The sequence below is a fragment of the Crocodylus siamensis genome, chromosome 5 (genome assembly GCF_052110815.1).
Source record: "Crocodylus siamensis isolate JL-2025a chromosome 5, ASM5211081v1, whole genome shotgun sequence".
In the NCBI taxonomy this organism is placed as follows: Eukaryota; Metazoa; Chordata; order Crocodylia; family Crocodylidae; genus Crocodylus; species Crocodylus siamensis.
Window position 1 is genome coordinate 21,489,396 of NC_143399.1, and position 20,829 is coordinate 21,510,224.

Here is a 20,829-nt window from a genome sequence, read left to right on the forward strand (position 1 = left end):
TTTGCAAATTCTGGACTTGTTTCTGCTACATGTGGGTTGTTATTTCGTCAACAAATAGTCAAGACAGCAAGTTGTGCATTAGTTGATCCTTCCTAATTAAAGTACAGAAAGATACTTAGCCATGTTAGTGTGAAACCAGGCAGAAAGCAGAGCAGGCTGGTTCCTTAAAGATTAACTCATCATCATCACCGGTAAAGAACCCTGATTATAACACCTAGGGTTAATTTACTGCTCCTCTACTGATATCATATACGCCATCATCTTGTTACAGTTCCTCTCTGCTCTCTACACTGGTCAGACAGGAAGATCCCTATGTGAAGGCATGACTGGACACTGATTTGACACCAGGAACACACAAAAGCCTGTGGCAAAACACTTGAATCTCCTGGGATGTTCCATCACTGACATCAAAGTCCCAGACAACTGGTATGTGGGGCATGGAGGGGCACGTGCCCCCACCCCCAAGATTAGCCCTGCTCAGCACTGGGCAGTTTTTTTTGCCACGTGGGCCAGTGGTGTGTTGGGGGGGTGGGAGCACTAAGCCATGGCACAGATGTATAGGAGTGGATATGGGGCTTTTGGCCCACCCCGGGCCTGCCCACAAATTGTGCTCCCCCCACCCCGACTTAGGAGGCATCAATCATCCCTGCTCAAAGTAACTGTTCTTAAACAACAAAACAGAACAAAAACTCATCCACAGGCTGAAATGTGTTAACTAGGGTCGCAGCAGAGATTATAGATTCCTATCCTATTACCTAAACTAGTTTTTATAACCAGCGGGTTATACACGAGTGAAGAGGCTGCTCTCCATGCTGTAATTACAATACATTGGAGCAAACGTGATTAATCGAGTCTGCTGGAGTGTGGTAATTACTGTGCTCCAGCCAGCCTCTGAGTCTTGTGGCAGGGGCACCTTATCTTACAAGCTTTAGTTAAAGCAGCCCTGTTGCTATTTTGAAGTGTGGGAATGCAGATACATGAGATGCTCTGGGCGCTTTAATTAGAGTGGCTCTCGGAGCTGCTCCCACACCCCGCCCCGACCACTGAAACACATGTAGAGACACCCATTATGTCCCTCAATGGCAGAGGACAAGGAAGGGTATCAATTTAGAGTCCAACTTGTTCAGACAGCCATGAGTTTTCAGAGGCTACAGGGTGCGCTGTCGGATACATCTGGCATATGCCCGACTCCCTGAACAAGTCAGTCTGTAAGGTGTCACCCTACCCTGCCTTCTGCATGACTTCAGACTACCACACCAAACCACTTCTCATCCATTAATGGGTTTGTTTTTCCTTTTTGATCTCTTCAACCCAGCTTTCCCTCTCTCAGTAGTACTCCCAGCCCCTAACCTTTCCTCCCCCTTTCTCCATTCTTTGCATTTAAATTCCTTTCTATTTAGTAACCCTGCTCACTACAAGCCCATTCATAGTATCAGAAAAAGTTGGCTATAGCCTATGAAAGCTTATGTCTTTCTAAATGAGTTAGTCTTTCAAGGTGCCACCAAACAGCATTCTACTTAACGTAAGTAATAATTACAAAACTGGGCCCTATGGGTATATACACTCATTCACCATTCCCAGTCAACGTTCACATGGCTCACTTTAAGCTGGATGAAGATGGATGGGGAGCAATGTATACAAGCTTTTGCTAGGCCCAGGAGCTGCACAGAAAAACCAGAGTAAGTAACTCAGGATGGGGAGAGGGGCAGGAGGGATCAGGGGCAAAAGGTGGAGCCAGTGAGATTGGGATGGGGGACGTTTGGTGGGTCCGCAGTGGGGGTTGTCAAGGGACAAAAAATAGCTCAGTCAGGGTTGAGGGGTCAGTTAGGAAGAGTGCAGCTCTAAGGATGGAGCAAGCAACTCGGCTTTCCCAGCCCCAGGCCTGAGCTTTGATCATGTACAGGTATTCAATAGATCAGGCTAACCCTTTCCTGATATAAGTTAGTTCACCACCACAGGTGCACTAACTTAGATCAGCCCCACCATTATGTGCTTGATTTAACTGTCTTGAATGCCTGTACAGTTAAGCATTTAGAACAACCCACCCCTAATTAGGTTGATCTAAAAGTAACTATTGTACGTACCCTACGTGGCATGAATAAATTAGCTACTAAAGTTTATGGAGTGCTAAAGTGCATTGAGTGAAATGAGGCAACAGTGAACAATATACACCACAAGACAATAAATTACTTAGGAAAAAGTGAACCGTATTCCTTTATAACTGCACACAGAATGCTATTTCACAAATTACAATCAGATTAGGAAACCAGTGCAAATAGCCTTGCTCTCATCAAAATGTTCTGGGATATTTTATGAGCACAATTGGCAAGCACTTCTGTTTTACAACAGATAGCCCCAGGAGCAGCATAAATGCCTCTCCTATGAGTACATTTTCAATATCACATTCTACATCAACTAAAAAGTCATCTTCTAGTACTAATCCAACCCCCAAACCACTGACATTTGCTGGAATCACGTATAAGATGATGTGGTTTTCAAGTTTAATTGATAAAGGAGGGAATGAGTCTCCTACTGAAATTAAATAACTTTTTAAAAGATAATTCCAATAAATACTTGGATTCAATAATAACTGTACAATCTGATTGCCCTAGCTCTAGGACTGCACATAGATGTGTGTCATATCAAGCTCGAATAATGCAATAATGCTAAAAATGAAAACTTTGTTAAAGTACAGCAGCAATTTATTGTAAGCATTAGAGCTCCAATAATAGCATAAAAAATTATGGCAGTTAAAAATAAATCAGTATTACTACCAATAAACCTGTCATTAATTTGTACCATCAGAAGTGTCCTCATTTACTTGTAAATTATCATAACATTTTTAAAGTATGAAAACTATGCCTCTTTAGGCTATAATGCCTATAATGCATGCAAGTTATAGCAGACACCTATAAACTCCCAACTTTTATTCATCAAGGAGTGGAGCGTGTGTGACTGAACTCTTCTTAATAATACACAAGGTTTGAATGAAAGAGAATCCATTATAAAATATTAAACAGGATCTCAAAATTCAATTCATTATCCATTTCAGAAGGAAGCCCTTGAAAGGAACAAATCTATCTGGCCATAAAGGGACATACATATGTTTTCTGGCTACCAGTTAAGGAACTTGCATTGTTCACTTAAAATGTAAAATGATTGGTAAGTATAACAGGAAGCCAGAGGTTCTTGTTACAGAAAAGGGGAAAACACACCTGAACGGCCATTGTGTAGGCGAACAAGCAACTAAAGTAAGAACTACAGACTGCAAATGTAGGCAGCCACTGGGAAGGCAAAGTGGCTCATTAACTCAAAAAGAACAAACACCTGGGAGCTGGTGACTCACCAGCCCCAGGTGTGGTCATAGACAGGCTACATAATATTATGCATGGAAGGAGAGACTGTCAAGAAGTCAAGCTCTGAGCATGAAGCAGCCATCCAGGAAATCTCTGCAGAGAACCAGGCTCTCCAGAGGGAAAGTGACCACCTGGGAGACCCAGGCTGCAGTTGACTTCTTGGGAGCAGGGTGGCGAAAGCCCCAGGTTGGGAGTGTTCATTTACCCAGAAGGGGAAGAATCAGAGAAAGTTAGGGTTGGAAGAGACCTCAGGAGGTCATCTAGTCCAACCCCATGCTCAAAGTGAAGAAGACTTTGCTTGTGTAAAGAGACAGTCCATCTTGTGTCTGCTTGGCTGCCTGCTAAAGTGACAGCATACCTACCTGTTCCTTTTCATCAGGTTGATGTAAACAGTGCAGAGGACTTCATGAAGGCACTAGCCTCCTTTTATGTTGTAGTTTGTGACCATTAGAAAAGAACAGCGGTCACAGTGTGCCAGAGAGGCACATCAGGAAGCCCTGTTGGGGGCAGGGACATGGGATTCAGAGGGGCTAACTTGGCTGAATCAGAAGAGAGAGAGAAGGAGCACAGAAGCCACAGTCCAGTGTGGTGGACCCAGGTTGAAGGTGCCCAGCCAGAGAACAAGAGCCAAGGCTGTGAAGGCCAAAGCCCAAATTGGCTTGGGTATAGTCATGGCAGACTGAAGCTCATCAGCATGATTCAGTTTGCCCAGTCACTTCTGAGACTTCAGTTTACAGATGACCATTTCTCCTGGATTAGTGATAAATCTAAAGCTTGCAAGTTCACAGAGCAAAGAAGGCAAATATGCCCTAAACTTTGTAAACTGGAGTTTATACATAACAGAATTTCTCTGTGACTATATCTTCTATTACAAGTGCTTTATGAATTTGAAGGAAGAACTTTATTCTCCTTTTAATTGATATCACTTATTTGCACTGAATAAACAAAATATAGGTTGGAAAATAGAATCCTGAATTTATAAGCAAACTGTTTAACAGACTTATTCAGAAGTTTACTATAAGCAGTCACTGCACTTTATTGAAGACTGTTTATGCTTAGGAATACTTTCATTTTTCTTGAGAGTGGTTTTCTTTTAGAGTTTATTCGGTTTTAATAAAATAGTCTATCATTTATCTCCAGATACCAAAACTTAGTAAAAAGAAACAACCCTCTCTTTTTCAATAAATGAGTTACACTAAATGATACTAAAAACTGACTTCATGCTGTATCATAAATTCCAAGTTTCCTCAGTCTGTGCCACAAAGGAGACTGAATAATCTACTTGAATTGTTTCTTGGAATTCAACTAGTATAAATAAAAAAGGAAAAACAGCTGGAGCTCTGCTCCATAAAGGCAACTATGTGAAGACCCATGTGCACTCCCCTATAATCTAGTGAAGACAGAGGTCGACAAACTCTGGTCCAGGGGCCAGATCTACTCAGCAAAGGGATCTGATATGGCACAGATGATGAGTGGTACAGAGATGTGCTATGCCAGCCATCTACTCTGAAGCACTCACCTCTACTCCTGAGCCTGCTGCTCAGCCACATCTTTGCTTATCCGTACAGCTGAGGTGTCAGGAATTAACAGCAAGGGTAAGCACAGACAACTGGCTGCTCTGGGTGACAGAGACCACCTCTCTGGGAGAGGGCCCTTTGTTGGTGGGCAGATCACAAATGATAGCCAATACTAGCAAAAGTTGCCAACCCCTGGGCTAAGTAATTATTCCTTAGGTCAGATTCAAAATCAACAACAACAACCACCATAGACAGGATTTGAGCCAAATTCAGACATCTAAATCCAAAAATCCCTGCTCAGAGGTCACCTAACTTTTGGAGGCACCTATACTTGCCAGACACTTCCCTTGTTGGACAGAAGAGTCTAATCAGTCATTATATAAAAATAAACAAGTAACCCACAACAAAACAGCTAGGCACCCTAGCCACACATCAGTGACTCTCGGCCTTTTTTTTTTTTTTTTTTTTTTTTAAACTTGTAGGATCCTCATTAGACTCAAGGCATCTTTCCATAACTATTTTGAATTCAGTGGCACCCAGTCTCAGAAAGAAACTATTTTATATATTACAGTGCTTACCCACTTCTAGAAGGCCAGGTAGTGGCGGTGGGGGACTGGCAGGCAGGAACAGGCCTGAACCTACACTTACCTGCTTAGCTTATCTTGTCACACCCACAGCACCCTGCAAAGGATCTGGTGGCATCCAGGGGTTCCACAGCACCTGGACTAAGGATCACTGCACTGTAGCTAAGACTTTCTCATACATGATTTTGGTATAAGGAATTGTGCCATGCCCATTCCACTCATTCTTTACCGTCTCCCGACAGAGAGATTTGCTAGGATACAGCACCCACTGAAAGCAGTTACACTAATCAGCTCCAAGCACAGCTAATTAGTCTGCCTGCAGAATTGTATGAATGAAACAATGTATTTTCCAGAAGGGCAGCCCTTCCTCTTCTCCCTTCCCTTCTCCCCCCACCCCAGCACCACACTAATTGGAAACAGGAATTGTGCAAACTGGGTTGTCAAACATATGGCTCATGGGCCAGATCCAGGACAAGGAGCTGCATAATCTGGCCCTGTTGACCTATGTGCTGTGCTAGATTGAGCCCTCATGGCACTCCCTGATGCTGGGTCCCAGACTGCACCACTCATGGTGCTCGCTAGGACTACACTGCCCACAGGCCCAGGCAGGATCAGGTATGCAAGCATGGGCTGATCATGCAGTCCATGGGCTGATCCAGCCTGCAGAAAAGTCCCATGTCACTCAGCCATCTGGAGCCAGATGATTTTGACAGCTCTGGTGTAGACTATTTGTGGTTCAAAAGATCTTGGGCACCCAGGTCTGAATCCCAAATTTTGCTTTAGTCTTCTCTAATCAGCATGTAGGTTCACCCATCTGAGGTACATAACTTACCACTAGAGCTGTCTAGGGAGTCTAACTTTGCAGTTTAAGGTGTCTGGACCCCCACAGGCCTACTAGTTAAGCCTAAGCCTTTTTTATGGGGGGGAACAAGACCTTGAATCTGTTGATATACTGCTTTGCTTACATGTATATGGTGTATGCATAACACACTGTTGCAGGGCACTGAAGTACCCTGCTCCTAGAAAAAGGTACAAGTGCGGGTTACCGGGGCAACTGCAGTTTGGTCAGCTGACCAGAAGGGGGCAGGGCCTGGCCTAGATAAACAGCCTAGGCTGAGGCCAAGCAAGCAGTTCCTTGCTAACATCCAAGGGTGAAGGAGCTCTGCTGGAGCAACCAGTGTAGAGAAGCCTGATGGCCTGAGCAGCTTCGGTTTGAGGACTGGGTGGAGAAAGCCCTGGTAGGGATTTGAATGAAGATTAGCCAGAGGGCTTAGAGTTTGCGTTTTAGCCAGGAGGCTTAGTTTTGAGTTGTAGCCGAGGGGCTCGCGTTATTGCTTTTGGTTGTGTGTTGTTACATCGGAGGACCGGGTGAGGCTAAGAGGGGTTGGAGGAGGCCTCGTAGGGGTTCCACAGTGGTGTGGGGACCCTGGTGCCAGAGAGGGCACAGCATTGAGGGGTGCACTGACCCCAGCCCTGAAAAGAGGCACAGTGCATTGGGGGCCAGGTAAGGTCGAGGCCGCCTGAGCCCCACAGGAGTAATAGACCCAAGGAGGGGATTTAGGGGCCAGGTACGGCTATGGCCACCTGAGCCCCAAGTGCAGAGAAAGGCCCTAGGAGCCCCAAGGAGGAGATTTTGGGGGCAGGCACGGCTACGGCCACCTGAGCCCCAAATGCAAGGCAGAGCCCCAGTGTGGGCAGGAAGCGCGGAGAAAGGCCCCAGTGCAGGGGAAGCATGAAGAAAGGCCTCAGTGCAGGCCACGAGAGTGGAAGAGCCCAAGGAATGCCCGTGAGGGTGTGGGCAATCGAGACGAGCCCAGGGAACCCACGAGGGTGCGGGCAATTGAGAGCACAGGGAACGCCCGTGAGGGTGCGGGCAACTGAGACGAGCCCAGAGGGCGTCTGCGAGGGTGCGGGCTATAGCAGGGCAAGCAAGGGGATGCCATGAGGGCATGGCAAGGGATTTGGACACGACAATGTCCGGTACATCTGAGAGGCTTGGGGCATGGTATCGGGGGTGGTAGGAGCCACGCATAGCCCCTAAGACTTTAGTGTACGGAGTCATCTGAGGCGGGACACAGACTTAAATACATCAAGGGTACTGTGTCCAAGGGGGTGAGAAGGCAGCCCCCCATAACACTGATAACAGAAAAGACGTGGTGGGCAAGAACGAGGGTGCATGGACACAAACTTGGCATGGTAGGGGGCACTAGGTGAGATCACGGCCACTCCTAGACGCTGCCCCGTGACACACACCGTAAGTCCCAATTTGTTGCCTTACGTTTGCATTAAAACAAACATCAGTTACCTGCACATGACCATGGCAGGTGCAGGGGGGATGGCTGTGGAGTGCCCAGTGGCTGGTCACATTGAAAAACTCAATTCCCTTTAATTACAAAACATTTAAAACTGACTAGGTGCCATCAATTAAATTCAAGGTTTCTAAAGCCATCCTGAACTAACTAGTTTCTGGCACGGATCTTCGAAAACTCCTGGAGCTCTCTAGTGAAGTGCCCGAAGACTGGTGCCTATCTTCAAGAAAGGAAGGAAAGTGGATCCAGCAAACTACAGGCCCATCAGCCTGACCTCTATCCTGGGGAAGGTCTAAGAAAAGATTATCAAAGAGGCCATTCTTAACAGACTGGTTGATGGCAACATCCTGAAGGATAGTCAGCACGGGTTTGTTGTGGGTAGGTCTTGCTTGACCTTATTTCCTTTTATGACCAGGTGACCTATCACCTGGACAAGGGATAGGAGATTGATGTTGTTTATCTTGACTTTAAAAAAGTCTTCAATCTGATATCCCATGATCATCTCTTCGGAAAACTGGCTAACTGAAGCCTCGGGTCCACCACGATCTGCCGGCTGAGGAATTGGATGCACAGTCAGACCCAGAGGGTGATGGTTGACGGAAGTCAATTGTCATGGTGCCCTGTGACCAGTGGGGTCCCTCAAGGCTCTGTCCTTGGATGTGTTGTTTAGCGTCTTCATTAATGATGTCGACACTGGAATCAGAAGTGGACTAGCTAAGTTCACTGATGATACCAAACTTTGGGGTAAAACATCCACACCTGAGTACAGGAGGGTGATACAGGCTGACCTGGACAGGCTCAGGAAATGAGCGGACGAGAACCTGATGATATTTAACACCAAAAAATGCAAGGTTTTTCCTTGGGAGGAAAAACCTGCAGCATCCTTATAGGCTTAGCAGCGCTAAGCTGACTAGCACTATGGATGAAAGGGACTTGGGTTATGACTGACCACAAGATGAACATAAGCCTTCAATGTGATGCTGTGGCTAGTAAAGCAAGCAAAACTCCAGCTTGCATCCATAGATGCTTCTCAAGCAAATCCCAGGACGTCATTCTCCCATTGTACTCAGCCTTGGTGAGGCTGTGCCTGCAGTACTGCATCTAGTTTTGGGCTCCACAATTCAAAAAGGATGTGGAGAAGCTTGAGAGAGTCCAGAGGAGAGCCCGTACATGATCATAGGTCAGGAAAACAGACCTTATGATGATGGGCTGAGAGCCATGGGGCTCTTTAGCCTGGAAAAGCGCAGGCTCAGGGGTGATCTGATGGCCACCTATAAGTTTATAAGGGGTGTCCACCAGGATCTGGGGGAACGTTTGTTCAGCAGAGTGCCCTAAGGGACAACAACGTCAAATGATTATAAACTCCTGCAAGACCATTTCAGGCTGGACATAAGGAAGAACTTCTTTAATGTCCCCCAAGCTCTGGAACAGCCTGCCATCGGAGGTGGTTCAAGCACCTACTTTGAACGCCTTCAGGAGAAAATTGGAAGCTTATCTTGCTGGGATCCTATGATTTCTGCCGATTTCCTGTCCCTGGGGCAGGGGGCTGGACTCGATCTTCTGAAGTCCCTTCCAGCCCTGATGTCTATGAAATCTATAAAATTTGGAGGGTGCTATTAAAGGCATGAGGTGTTCCGAGAAACAAGCTAAGGAGCCTTAATGAGGTGCAAAAAGCATAGAAAAGGTTGTTCCGGTAGTTAAGCAGCAGTGCTCACACAGAGTTTGGATAAGCACATGCTCCAGGTAAAAGTAGCACTCACTGTGCACATAAATGGAGCACGCTATGCAATGCAAGATTTCTGCAGCAGACAAAAAAGTTACAAGTTACTCGTTCACTAGCAACATAGTTACAGCTCTGCTTCAAAAACATTTCTTATATCAGCAGTGACAAGAACTTTTAAATTATCTTCTAGCCAATGACTTCAACATCTCACGGCCCTTTACAGTTCAGTCCTGCATCCATGAAATGAAAGAGAGAGAAAAGAAGAGAAAGGGGGAAGGATAAACATGGGGAGGGTAAATGTCCCTGACCTGAGAAGGCAAGTACCTTTGGCTTCAAACCAGGGATTGATGGGGGGAGGAGGGGAGTGTGCATTTGCTTTGATTTGTCCTGCACCCAAACTTTAAAACCAAATGCCTGGGAATGGCATTTCTATCCAGGAAGCCCTGAAGACATCAACATCAATTGACTTTATGGCTCATTAGAATCTATGTGGCTTGCACTAAAACATTTAAATATAATTAATCTAAATATCCAAATGCTGCAAGCATAGTTTTTCCGCCTAAACTTGAGATATATTGCATTTGTAGGGTTTCCATTATGCTTTTCTTTCAATGAACCAGAGGCGCCTGCTTAAGCAGTAAGAGGACTGAGCACATACAGGACAGATCCTTCACCCACTTACTAGACTTGGGGTGAAAGTAACCGAGCGAGCTGAGCCGCACACAGACCAAGCCCAGCCGAGCCATGCGCTGCTTCTCCATGCTGGGAGAAGCTTCTTCTCCCTCATTCCCAAGGTTTTCTTCAGCTGCCCTGCTGTTGGCTTCTCTTTTCCTTAGCTGCCCATCTTGCCTTCTTCCAGCTCGTATCGCCTCATATCGTGGACAACCTTCTGCCCTTGTGAACAGCTTGCACGTTGCACTGCTCAAATGATCCTTTCTCCTGCAATTTTGCCGTCTGCTAGCCACTGCTGACAACATCCCCCTTTTATTTCGCGGCTCCGCGGACTGTTTTCAGTTCAAGCTCAAACCCTTAATTCAGATGTGGCGATGTGACCACAGGAGCAGAAACGACAGGCAGCGAACTCCTGGAGGCACGGCTGAGGCCCTCAACAAGGCTCCATGTTGTAGGACCAAACCGCATTAGACAAGTGTGCTTACCTGCAATCACTCTGGACCGACACTAGCCTCACTCGCTGCTCTAGCAAACAAGCCAACCTGCCTTTGCGCAGGCGACAGTTTCTGCTGGGACCAACACCGTACCTAGCCTCCCCGCAGCCCTGGGTCAACTTTTAGTCTGAGCCTCCGTTTACTAGAGATAATGTTAATAATAATCGTTATTATTATTTTCACCATTTTCTGGCCCCCTTCCTGCCCTGGCCCAGTTCACCCATTGCTGGGCTGGCCCTGGCACCAAACCCCTCCAGCTCCTCCCGAGCCCCACCCCCACGCGGGTCGCTCTACACTGACACAGCAGCCCCCAACCTTTTCCAAGCCCCGCCCCCTTCCTTCTCACGTCATAAGCATTGGTGACCCGTGGCAACGCCCTCGAGGCGGGATCAGAACTTTTGCGGGGGTCCCGCTCTCCACCGCTGCAGGCGCCGCGCGAGGCAGGGCGGGACCAGGCGAGCGGCGGTTTCCATGGCAGCAGCCCGGCAGGCGCATGCGCGCTGCGAGCGGGCGGCACCCGGAAGGCGGTGCCTGAGGCCGTCATGTCGGCGGCGCTGCAGGAGGCCACACAGCAGAGGCTGGCGCGATTCGCCCAGCTCCGAGGTAGCCCCCGAGGCCTGTGGGCTGGGAGCGCCCTGCCCTGCCCTGCCCTGCCCCTGACACACGTTGGGTTTGTTGTGCGATTGACTGGAGCGCTGCGCACGGCCCGCGGCCGGGTCGCTCGTCGCCGTGGGAGTGTGCATGCAGCTGGGGAAAGGGGGGACCCGCGCTTGAGAAGCTGTAGCCACCCTAGGGGGTTTCTTGCCAGCTCCGGGATGAATGCAGCCTTTAGTGCAGAGTAGGGGGCATCGCGGCGTCCCCCAGGAGCGGTGGGTGGCTGTGGAGCGCACAGTGGCTTGAATCTGCACCAGGGACACTCTGGGGCTGCATCTGCCACTCCTGGTTTTTGAAGGGTTGGGTTCCCCAGCACCACTTCCTTAGTCTGCTGGAGATCTTGTAACAGGACAGGGTGTCCAACTTGGGGTGCCTGTGGGCTGGGGGTATCACAGGGCTGGTCTGCAGGCTGGATGGGGCCCACGGACTTTCCTGTCTCTTGTCTTCCCTCCACCCCGCCCGTGCCAGACCCAGCATGTGTGGTGAGACCCGCTGGCATGGAGCGCTTGTCCAGAACGCAGCGCCCATGCCAGCTGGTCCAGGACTGTGCCGCACATGGTGCTGCTCTTCCTCAACTAGTCCAGGACTGCGCTGCGTGTGGCACCTGCTCAAGCTGGTTCTTCTAGACTGGCTGGAGCAGATGCTGAATACTCCTCATGCCCTAGGTCAGCCGGGGTGGAGGACACAATGTGCAAGGCAGTCCCAGAGCAGCTAGAGCAGGTGCCCTGTGTTATGTGAATCCCAGAGCAGCTGCTGCTTGCATCCCAGGCCCTGTGTGTGGGGTCAGTACGCGAGTCAACTCGAACTCAAAGACTGGCTGTCTTTTTGTGGGCCATATCTTTGATATCTTTGCTACAGGCCAGTAGCTATTAGACTCAATGCACCCCTCGGAAAATGCCAGCTCTTAGTTTCCTCTCCTTTTTGATTCTGGAAAAAGGGTCACTTTTACTGTTGCAAAGAACTCGGAAAGACCATAACAGATCAGGATGCTTTTAACACTATGGATTCCTATTTGACATCTCTGGGTTTATCTTGTTTACGTACATAAGTGTTAATGTTGCATGATACCACACAGCCACCGCACTGTGGTTGAGAATCAGTGAAATGAAATGTGTCAGTGACTTCTGTCAACAAAATGTCACTACTCATTGGTTAACTTACCTTTTTTTCAAATAGGTAAAACTGCTTGCGCTGGAGAATTCTGGGATGTTGTCGTCATTACAGCAGCTGACAAAAAACAGGAATTTGCTTATAAAAAGCAGTTATCAGAAAAGTTGAGAAGAAAGGAGCTCCCACTTGGAGTAGATTATTGTGTTTTTGTGGACCCCCCTGGACAAAAAATTGGTTGGTATTCATTGTCAGTTGCATGGTTGCTACAGAACAGTACAATCAAAGACCTTTTTAATTTTGCCAGTCTTTGACTCCTTATTAATATATTTATTAAATGTTTGATAAGTTTATAAATGTCACAGATTCGAGAGCCATGAGGTACCAGTGTAATCATGTAATATGACGTTCTCCATAGGCTGGCTGTGAGGCTTCCTTGAAATCATTCTGGTCCAAGTTAAAGCATTCCTCAGAGCAAGAACACATACCAGTTTAAAAGATTCCAGTAGTAGAGTTCAGTGTTCATTCTGCAACACTCAGTAAAGTTTATTGTTTAAGTTTGCAATTTAATTTGATTCATTTTTAAACAGATAACATTTGCTCATTCTGGTTAAGTGTTATGACAACAGTTAACGATTTATGGAATGGTGTTTAAGTTGAATTATATGAATTAAATCACAAATTAATGTCCCGTAGTATTAGATAGTGTCTTGGCTGGGTTCAGGTGTATAACAGTCACTATTTCTGTGTGGTGGTCTTCTGGATTTTATATCAGTAGGTCTGTTAATTTATCCCTGTAATATATGATTTAGACTGAGAATATGTTAGTAGTACATTGTATGATAAGTGTAGAGTACAGAATATAGTTTATTCAAATTTCATATGCATTAGTAATAGACTCATGATGGTGTGGAATGAAAATCTCTGCATCTAATAGATCTATAGTAGTGAATGTATATCAAGAATCCTAGTTACTAAAATGTTAGTGTCCTTTTGTAAGCTTTCATCTGTGTCATGTATTTAGAAAGTAGCTAATCTGATTATTCCATCTACAATGCAAAATAATTTGCAAATATTATTTTTTATTAAGTAAAATATTTTAAGATAGAGGAGCATAGAAAGTACCCAGATAATGTTGCAGTATTTAATTTCCCTTCACAAAATGTGAATGTCAAAAAGGACCACTGAAAACTTGCTAAAATTCATTAGTGAAATTTTATATGGCAGGTCTCCTATAAGAGTCAGTTTTTATAGCTGAATTATGACCCTCTCAAAATGACAACGAACTTCTTAATGATACTGTCGTTCCTAGGATGAATTGGAGAGGAAATGTGTTATTTTTGCAAGATTTATCCACTTGAAGCACCATTCACAATGCGTGTAAGAGTTTCCTAAGGCGATTATCTTTCATCTTTCTTGTATGTTTTGATCAACATCATTGAAGTAGAAATACTGTCCTTTCAGAGTGTTTTTAGGCAATTTCAGATGGACATTGTTGTATCTGTTGTCACTCAGTTCTCTTAACCATGAAGGCAAGAGGTTTCATTTAAAAATAAACTAATGTTCTGAAGCACATGGGGTCCACTTCTAAACATGCTGTTGCTCATTGTAGTACTGCAAGCTATTTCAGTTCAGCGTTTGGTACTGATTAGTGTTGCTGTATTCTAGTATGCTTGGCACACTTGTATTGCTGTTGGTGATTTTCTTTTAAGTATGTATTCATATATATTCCAGGGAATGGTGGATCAACACTTCACGTCCTTCAGTGCTTGGAAGAGCTGTATGGTGATAAGTGGGCTTCTCTTACCATCATATTAATTCATTCTGGTAAATTATTTTCCTGTTTAAAAAAAAAAAGAAATTGTGGCACTACGATTAGCGTTTTTTATTGGAACATACGGTACTCATGGTGAAGAAACAGGCTGCCAAATGTTGCTTCCATTCAAAATTAATCTCAAATATGGTTTATTTAGTAACTTTCTACCATCTGAGCGTAGACTGAGACTTTTTCCAACACTCCCAGTTAAAAAGATCTGAAAATGCTATGAAACAGGACCCAAGGGTTTTCAGAAGAGAAGAAAGACTTGTCACCATTCAACAGCAGCCCAGTCCATAGGCAACGCGTAAGGAGGGCACAGGGAGACACGTTCCCCTCCCTGAAATTGGCCCTTACTGGCCAGGGAGTGGTGCCCTGCCTGAAAAATACTGGTGGCACTTCTGGTTTCCTGCTGGTGCTTCCGGGGTTGGCAATCAGCCACTGGGGGACCACCCCCCTGGTCGGCGATCAGCCACTGGTGCCCCCACAGCCAGGAGGCACCCATCCATCGCCCATGGCCCTGTCCACCAAGCTGCTGCTTGTTTGGGTTATCTATGATTTGAAGTGGCAAACAAGATTTCTACTTACATGTTGCAAGAAGTGAATAGCATTCACTTTCTGATGCTATATGTCTTTGCAGATTTTTAGGGAAACATAGAAAAGAAAAGAAAAGCATGACTAGCTCAGAAAAGGACAGAAGAATGGGAAATCATATGTACTCCATCCAGCAGAGAATGGGAGTCATTTGGTCCATCATTTTTATTCAGGGACCTTTTTCCTACTTCTGCTACAAACTATAGAAGATGAAGTTGGTTATAATTAAGAAAATACCTCTTTAATGCATTCCTTCTTTTGGACAAGATCAGGATTGAGATTAGCATCCATCACTAGAAATTTCTGAAAGAGAATGACTGGTAGTTTGTTCTTTCTTTCCTTTTGGACACATCCCTGGAATGCCACCATGCTTCTCCTTTATGCCTCAATACATAGGTAAAATAGCCATTTTGATACTCATACACTTACCTAGCTCTTGCTAGTTTTGAGTACAGATTCATGAGATCCTTACAGAGCAGTGTCTGGCATATATAATAATAATAATAAACATTTTGTTTTTTTTCTTAGGTGGTTATAGTCAGCGTTTACCAAATGCAAGTGCACTGGGAAAAATTTTCACAGCTTTGCCTTTTGGCAACCCTGTTTACCAGATGTTGGAACTTAAACTGGCAATGTACATTGATTTTCCCACCCACATGAAACCAGGAATTCTCATTACATGTGCAGATGATATTGAACTTTATAGCACTAGTCATCAAGTAATCAAGTTTGATAAGCCTGGATTTACTGCTTTAGCTCATCCTTCAGATTTGACAGTTGGTACCACTCATGGAGTATTTGTTTTAGATCCATCCAGTTTGTCAGAAAAGGGAGAACTTGAATATAGCATTTGTCATCAATTCCTACATAAACCTAATATTGAAAGGATGCATCAGTCTGGTGCAGTACTTGTAAAGAGAAATTTTTCTCAAGTAAACTCTGAAGAACGCCGTCACTCAAAAATGGACTTTGAGTATGTGTACACTGACAGTTTATTTTACATTGATCATAGCATTGCCAAAAAATTGCTAGCATTTTATAAGCAGATGGAAACACTTTGCTGTGAAATAGATGCATATGGTGACTTTCTACAGGCTCTGGGACCTGGAGCAACTCAAGATTATATAAAAAACACAGCTAATGTCACAAAAGAAGATTCACAGTTAATAGAAATAAAACAGAAACTATTTTCTCTTCTCAAAGGAACAGCACTTAATGTTATAGTCTTAAACAATTCCAGATTCTATCATATTGGGACTACTAAAGAATATTTATTTCATTTCACTTCTGGTAGCCAACTTAAATTTGAGCTTGGCTTGCAATTTAACACATTCAGCATCTTCCCAGATAAAGCAGAAAATTCTGACAAATCAGCATGCATCATTCAGAGCATAATTGATGCAGGATGTTGTATAGCACCTGGCTCTGTTATTGAATACTCCAGGCTAGGACCCGAAGTTTCGCTAGGGACAAACAGCATCGTAAGTGGTTGTTGCATAAATTCTAAAGCAGACATTCCACCAAACTCTTTTTTGGGTTCGTTAAGTGTCAGGATTAATGGAAAACTAATGTATGTGAGCATGTTGTTTGGTGTTGAAGACGACTTGAAAAAGAATGTGAAACATTTTTCAGGCATACATTCACTTCAGTTTTTTGGAGTCACTTTACTACAGTGCTTGGATCTCTGGGACCTGAAGTTGTCAGACCAACTCTTCTCTGGTGACAAGACAAGCTTAGGCTTGTGGACTGCTCGGATTTTTCCTATTTGTTCTACTTTAAGTGATTCAGTTAGAATGTCATTAAAGATGTTAAATGCTGTGCAGCACAAGTCAGCTTTTAAATTGAATGGCTTTAAGCTCCTGTCTATTGAAGAAATGCTCTTTTACAAAGACGTAGAAGACATGTTGAAGTTTAGGCAGGAAATTTACAAAGAAATCAGTCTGCAAAGACAAAAAGAGAAATCTGATTTGTAGAAGCGCAGTAATTGTACACTTTGGCAGTCTTTAATTTGAGGATGATTGGTTGCTTTCAAGCTTGTAGAACCCAGAAGGAGACAGTACACAGAATTTTTTTTTCTGGTTTTATTGAAGTAGAAATAATGAAATTACATTAACAGCGTTATTGTAGCATAACATTAATAATGCAAAAATGCAGATAAACTATTCTTTTGATGAAAGAATTAATGAAATATTTCAAATCTATGAAAACACTAAGAGGCAAATATTCTTGTAGTGTCCATTGTTATGTATTTTCAGGTTTTTCTTAATGAGACTGGAATAGAACATGTTAATTAAACATTTGATTGAAAAACTACTTAAAACTTCTTCAGAATACAGTGTTGGCTCCATCAACCTGGTGTTGCATAGCATTGATTCACCTTTCTTTGTATGCTTCATAGTTTTAAAATTCTAGTTTCAGGAGGTAATTTTTTCTCCCTTTTAAACAAAGTAAAGATAATTGCATGAATAACTTTAAATCTGTTTAAAAGATTACTCATGAAAGTTTTATTACAAGCTTGGAAGTATATAAGTATGTATGTTCTTTTACAGAAAACCGATTTTTTTGTGAAATGATTAAGTTAAAGTACCTGAACAGCTGTAAAATTAAGTAAAGAGTCACAAGAATTGACCTGGTATATGCCCTTCCCATTTCTGAATCATCTTATGTATGAAAGCATATGGTATTAAAATATTTCCAAGGTACTGGGTGCAGTCTAACTGGTGATCATATTGATGGAATTAAAATGTATTAATTTGTTTCTCTTAGATCCCATGGAAGATAAAGAAACAAATCTAATTGTAAATATATTGTTCTTTTTTATTATTACATTATTTTTGAGTAAAAGGTCATTATAATTCATAGTTGTAATAATAGTTAGTGAATGCTTGCCCTCAGGAAGACACAGAATTCACTTTTAAACATTAGTTAGCTGATAGTTTGGTTATGGGGCCATCAGCATTGTGTTCCTCTAGGACAGAGGGCTGTTAAGAATGACATGAATGCCTGTATCCCTGACTATTATGTACTGGACTATAAACATAAGTTCTCGTTAGTGTGATACTGATTCATTTTTGATTCTCACTTCTGAAAATGAATGTTCTGCACAGCAATAGTATATTGGTAACTTCTAGCAGCTCTACTCTAATGTTAGTTCTATAAAATAATACACATTAGCTTTACTTCTATATTTTTCTTTAAAGCTTTCCTTTGATTCTTCCTTTGGATACAGATCTACTTTAGAATAGATAAATATGCATACCATTGTTGAGCTGTTATACTAGTATGGTCACAAAGGCAAACCATTTTGCTTCAATAAAAGTTCTGTAGTCTTCTCTTTATTCCCTCCAAAGCTTTTTCTTTTAAGTAACCCATTATGTACATAATCAGTGAACATTTTTCAGCTACAAGATTGAAAAGTGCCCACTCAGACTTTATAACAAGTTTCTCCTTAACTTTTGAATTCACATAACTCCAGCTATTGCACTCTTTTCTAATCTTGTCACCAAAATAGCCACATTTTATTTCTACTTCATTCTAGTTTTAAGAATTTTTTTTTTATATCTGAGTCTGTAAGTTGAATACAAATTTAATGCAGCTTTTCCTTCTTATTCAGCCTCCTGGTTTTGATGTCCTCTTACCACCTCTGAGCCTCCCTTTTTAAAGAGACTCATCTATAAATTGATCTGTCTTTCTTCCTCATGATCTTTCTCAAGATCTCAAAATTTACTTTGGCTCCTCTTCATTCAGCCAGAATAACTTTTTTATCTACTACTTTTGAGGTGGGCTAATTTTAAGTGGCTTCTTTCAAAGGTATCCTATCTGGCTTCTAGTTTTCTATTCTTTTTTTAGCCCTTGGAGAGAGAAGATCCATTCATTTCTTTGTACCCTGGTCCCTTCTGGAACAAAAACTTCTAGGACCTAAATGCTCTCATTGCAGTTATCTGTATCCCTCAATGGTGTGTGTGAGTGTCTCCCAGAAACACATTTTGTGGTAATAGAACTTCAGTTCTTACAATAGATTTGGGCAAGTAGAACATCCTGGTTCAGTATCAAGTTTGAATACTACATTGTGGTAATCTCTTTACTAGCTTATATACAAATGCATTCACTTGATGCCTGCAGTCTCTCTCCCATCAAATAATGTACCTTTCCGTCAATAATAATGTTTTACAATATTGATTAGTGGCACAATATACATGATGCTTAAAATGTTTTAAACACTCAGTCTCTTCTCAAGAAAATCTACCCATTTCCTTTATGACCTTTCTAAATGCTGTAATAATTTTGAGTTCATATAAAACTGATCATGGAATGGAAATACCAGGAATTGTATTCTTTTTTTCAAATTGAGTCAAGTTATAATGTGGAATTTGAGGTAAGAAGCCTAACCAGAGAGAAATTGTTAAAGTATTATCAGATTAAATTTTGCTATTACTCACAAAAACAAAATGATTGCAGGCTGTTAACTCTGCACTGAAATGTCTTGTTGTCCACTACAAAGCATGTAATGGCCCACCACTATTTCCAAAGTTGTCCCCAGTATTCATCATATAACACTTGTGAGACATTATTCTATGTTCAATGTTTCTCTGCCTGAGTTGCATCTTTTGAGTATGTATGTTCAGAAGTACTAGAAACTGTGCTAGAATATAATGAAAGTGTGAGGATCAAGATCAGCTTCAGGTGAGAAATGGTGTTGAGCAACAATACAAAGTGTTATTTCAAAAATGGTATGTGAATGTTATGGTAAAAGATTAAAAAAATTAACCGAGGAAAAAATCAAAAAGTATCTTAGAATATGAAACAAGATAGTATGAGTGTATACCATCAGATCTACCCAATTTCATAGCATCCATCATGAAATTATATAAAGCATAGACTTTGCATCTTTAGTTGTAGGTCAGGCTCTCTTCAGAGAAGGTTTTTGTGTTCAGTTGCCTTGTTGCTAGAAAGGAATGGAGAAAACACAGTGGAAATAAAAACAGTGCTTGTATTCTTTTGACATTTATATTTTAAGAGGTTCCATAAACATAATGTACTGCTATCTAGTTTGATTGTTGAAAGTCATTTTAGCATGAATAAAAGATAGACACATAGTAGAGATTTGGGGAGTTGAAGGGAAAGCGTAGCTGGTGGGGGCTGGGTTTGATTGATGGAGATGCACTGCTGCACTTCTTAAAAGGCTGTCAGCTGTGCTTCTCCAGCCACTGAAGAGTGTAGAGGAAGTAGTCCTGGTAGTTCCACTTCTACCTTACCTAGGTATGCCTTTGACTTGTAGAGTGGGTCATTGTGTTAGCCCACCTCTCATTCTCTGTGAAGATGCATCACCCAAGGAAACAAACATCTCCCTTAGGTCTCCCAATGTACAAGTGGACAGATATTTTCTCCCAGAATATATGAATACAGATATACTACATTTTTGCAGTTCTAGTCTAAATAATTACGTGAGCTTCTCTGACTATTTCAGTTTCATGAACACAGAAGTTTTATACAACCAGAAGGTATCTATTAAATCATGCTTCAAAGTTCAAGGTTGAAAATCTTGTGTGTGTGTATGGATAAATAAATAAAGTGTCTCTGGATGTGTGTTAGGCTTGTACAAAGCGGCTGTTATTCACTTTGAATTTGGCTGATTTGGGGGACATTGATTCAATTTGGTGATTTGAATCACTGTCCTGAATTGCTTCAGCTGAATCTGATTCAGAGATTCAGCTGCTGCTGAGTCAGCAGAATTGCCAAATCACACAGGCCCCCTCCCCCACCCACTCTCAATGGCTACCCTGCCTGCCCCAGTTCCCGGCTCTTTGGGGAAAAAAAGGGCCCTCTCACTGGCTCCTGCCTGGCAGGGGGGAATCCCCACTGCCCCATGCTACACTGGGGGAGGGGGGCTTTTCCATGAGCCCCCTGACCCTGCCTGCTCTCCCTGCCACCCCCCATGGCTGCCCTGTCCACCCCAGCTCCCAGCCCTTTAAAAAAAACACAAAAAAGCCCCAACTCACAGGC

At 43.2% G+C, this 20,829-nt stretch overlaps 2 protein-coding genes across 4 annotated transcripts in view; one reads left to right on the top strand and one right to left on the bottom strand.

The window, feature by feature from the left end:
- LOC149863587 (leucine-rich repeat and IQ domain-containing protein 3-like) overlaps nt 1-11,150 on the bottom strand; it is a 63,827-nt gene extending 52,677 nt beyond the window's left edge. For both annotated transcript variants that reach the window (XM_090046887.1, XM_090046886.1), the window contains exon 1: nt 11,002-11,150. In XM_090046887.1, coding sequence (XP_089903013.1) covers nt 11,002-11,150 — 149 coding nt within the window. The remainder of the gene's footprint in view (nt 1-11,001) is intronic.
- The window catches only part of LOC149863589 (serine/threonine-protein kinase TNNI3K), a 212,003-nt gene continuing 202,314 nt past the window's right edge, over nt 11,141-20,829 (top strand). The window contains exons 1-4 of one of the 2 annotated variants that reach the window (XM_090046884.1): nt 11,141-11,258; nt 12,486-12,653; nt 14,151-14,243; nt 15,355-20,352. In XM_090046884.1, coding sequence (XP_089903010.1) covers nt 11,198-11,258; nt 12,486-12,653; nt 14,151-14,243; nt 15,355-16,799 — 1,767 coding nt within the window. In that variant the 5' untranslated portion in view covers nt 11,141-11,197 and the 3' untranslated portion in view covers nt 16,800-20,352. Of the gene's footprint in view, nt 11,259-12,485; nt 12,654-14,150; nt 14,244-15,354; nt 20,353-20,829 lie in introns of those variants that run through there. The other variant, XM_090046885.1, reaches the window with a different exon arrangement.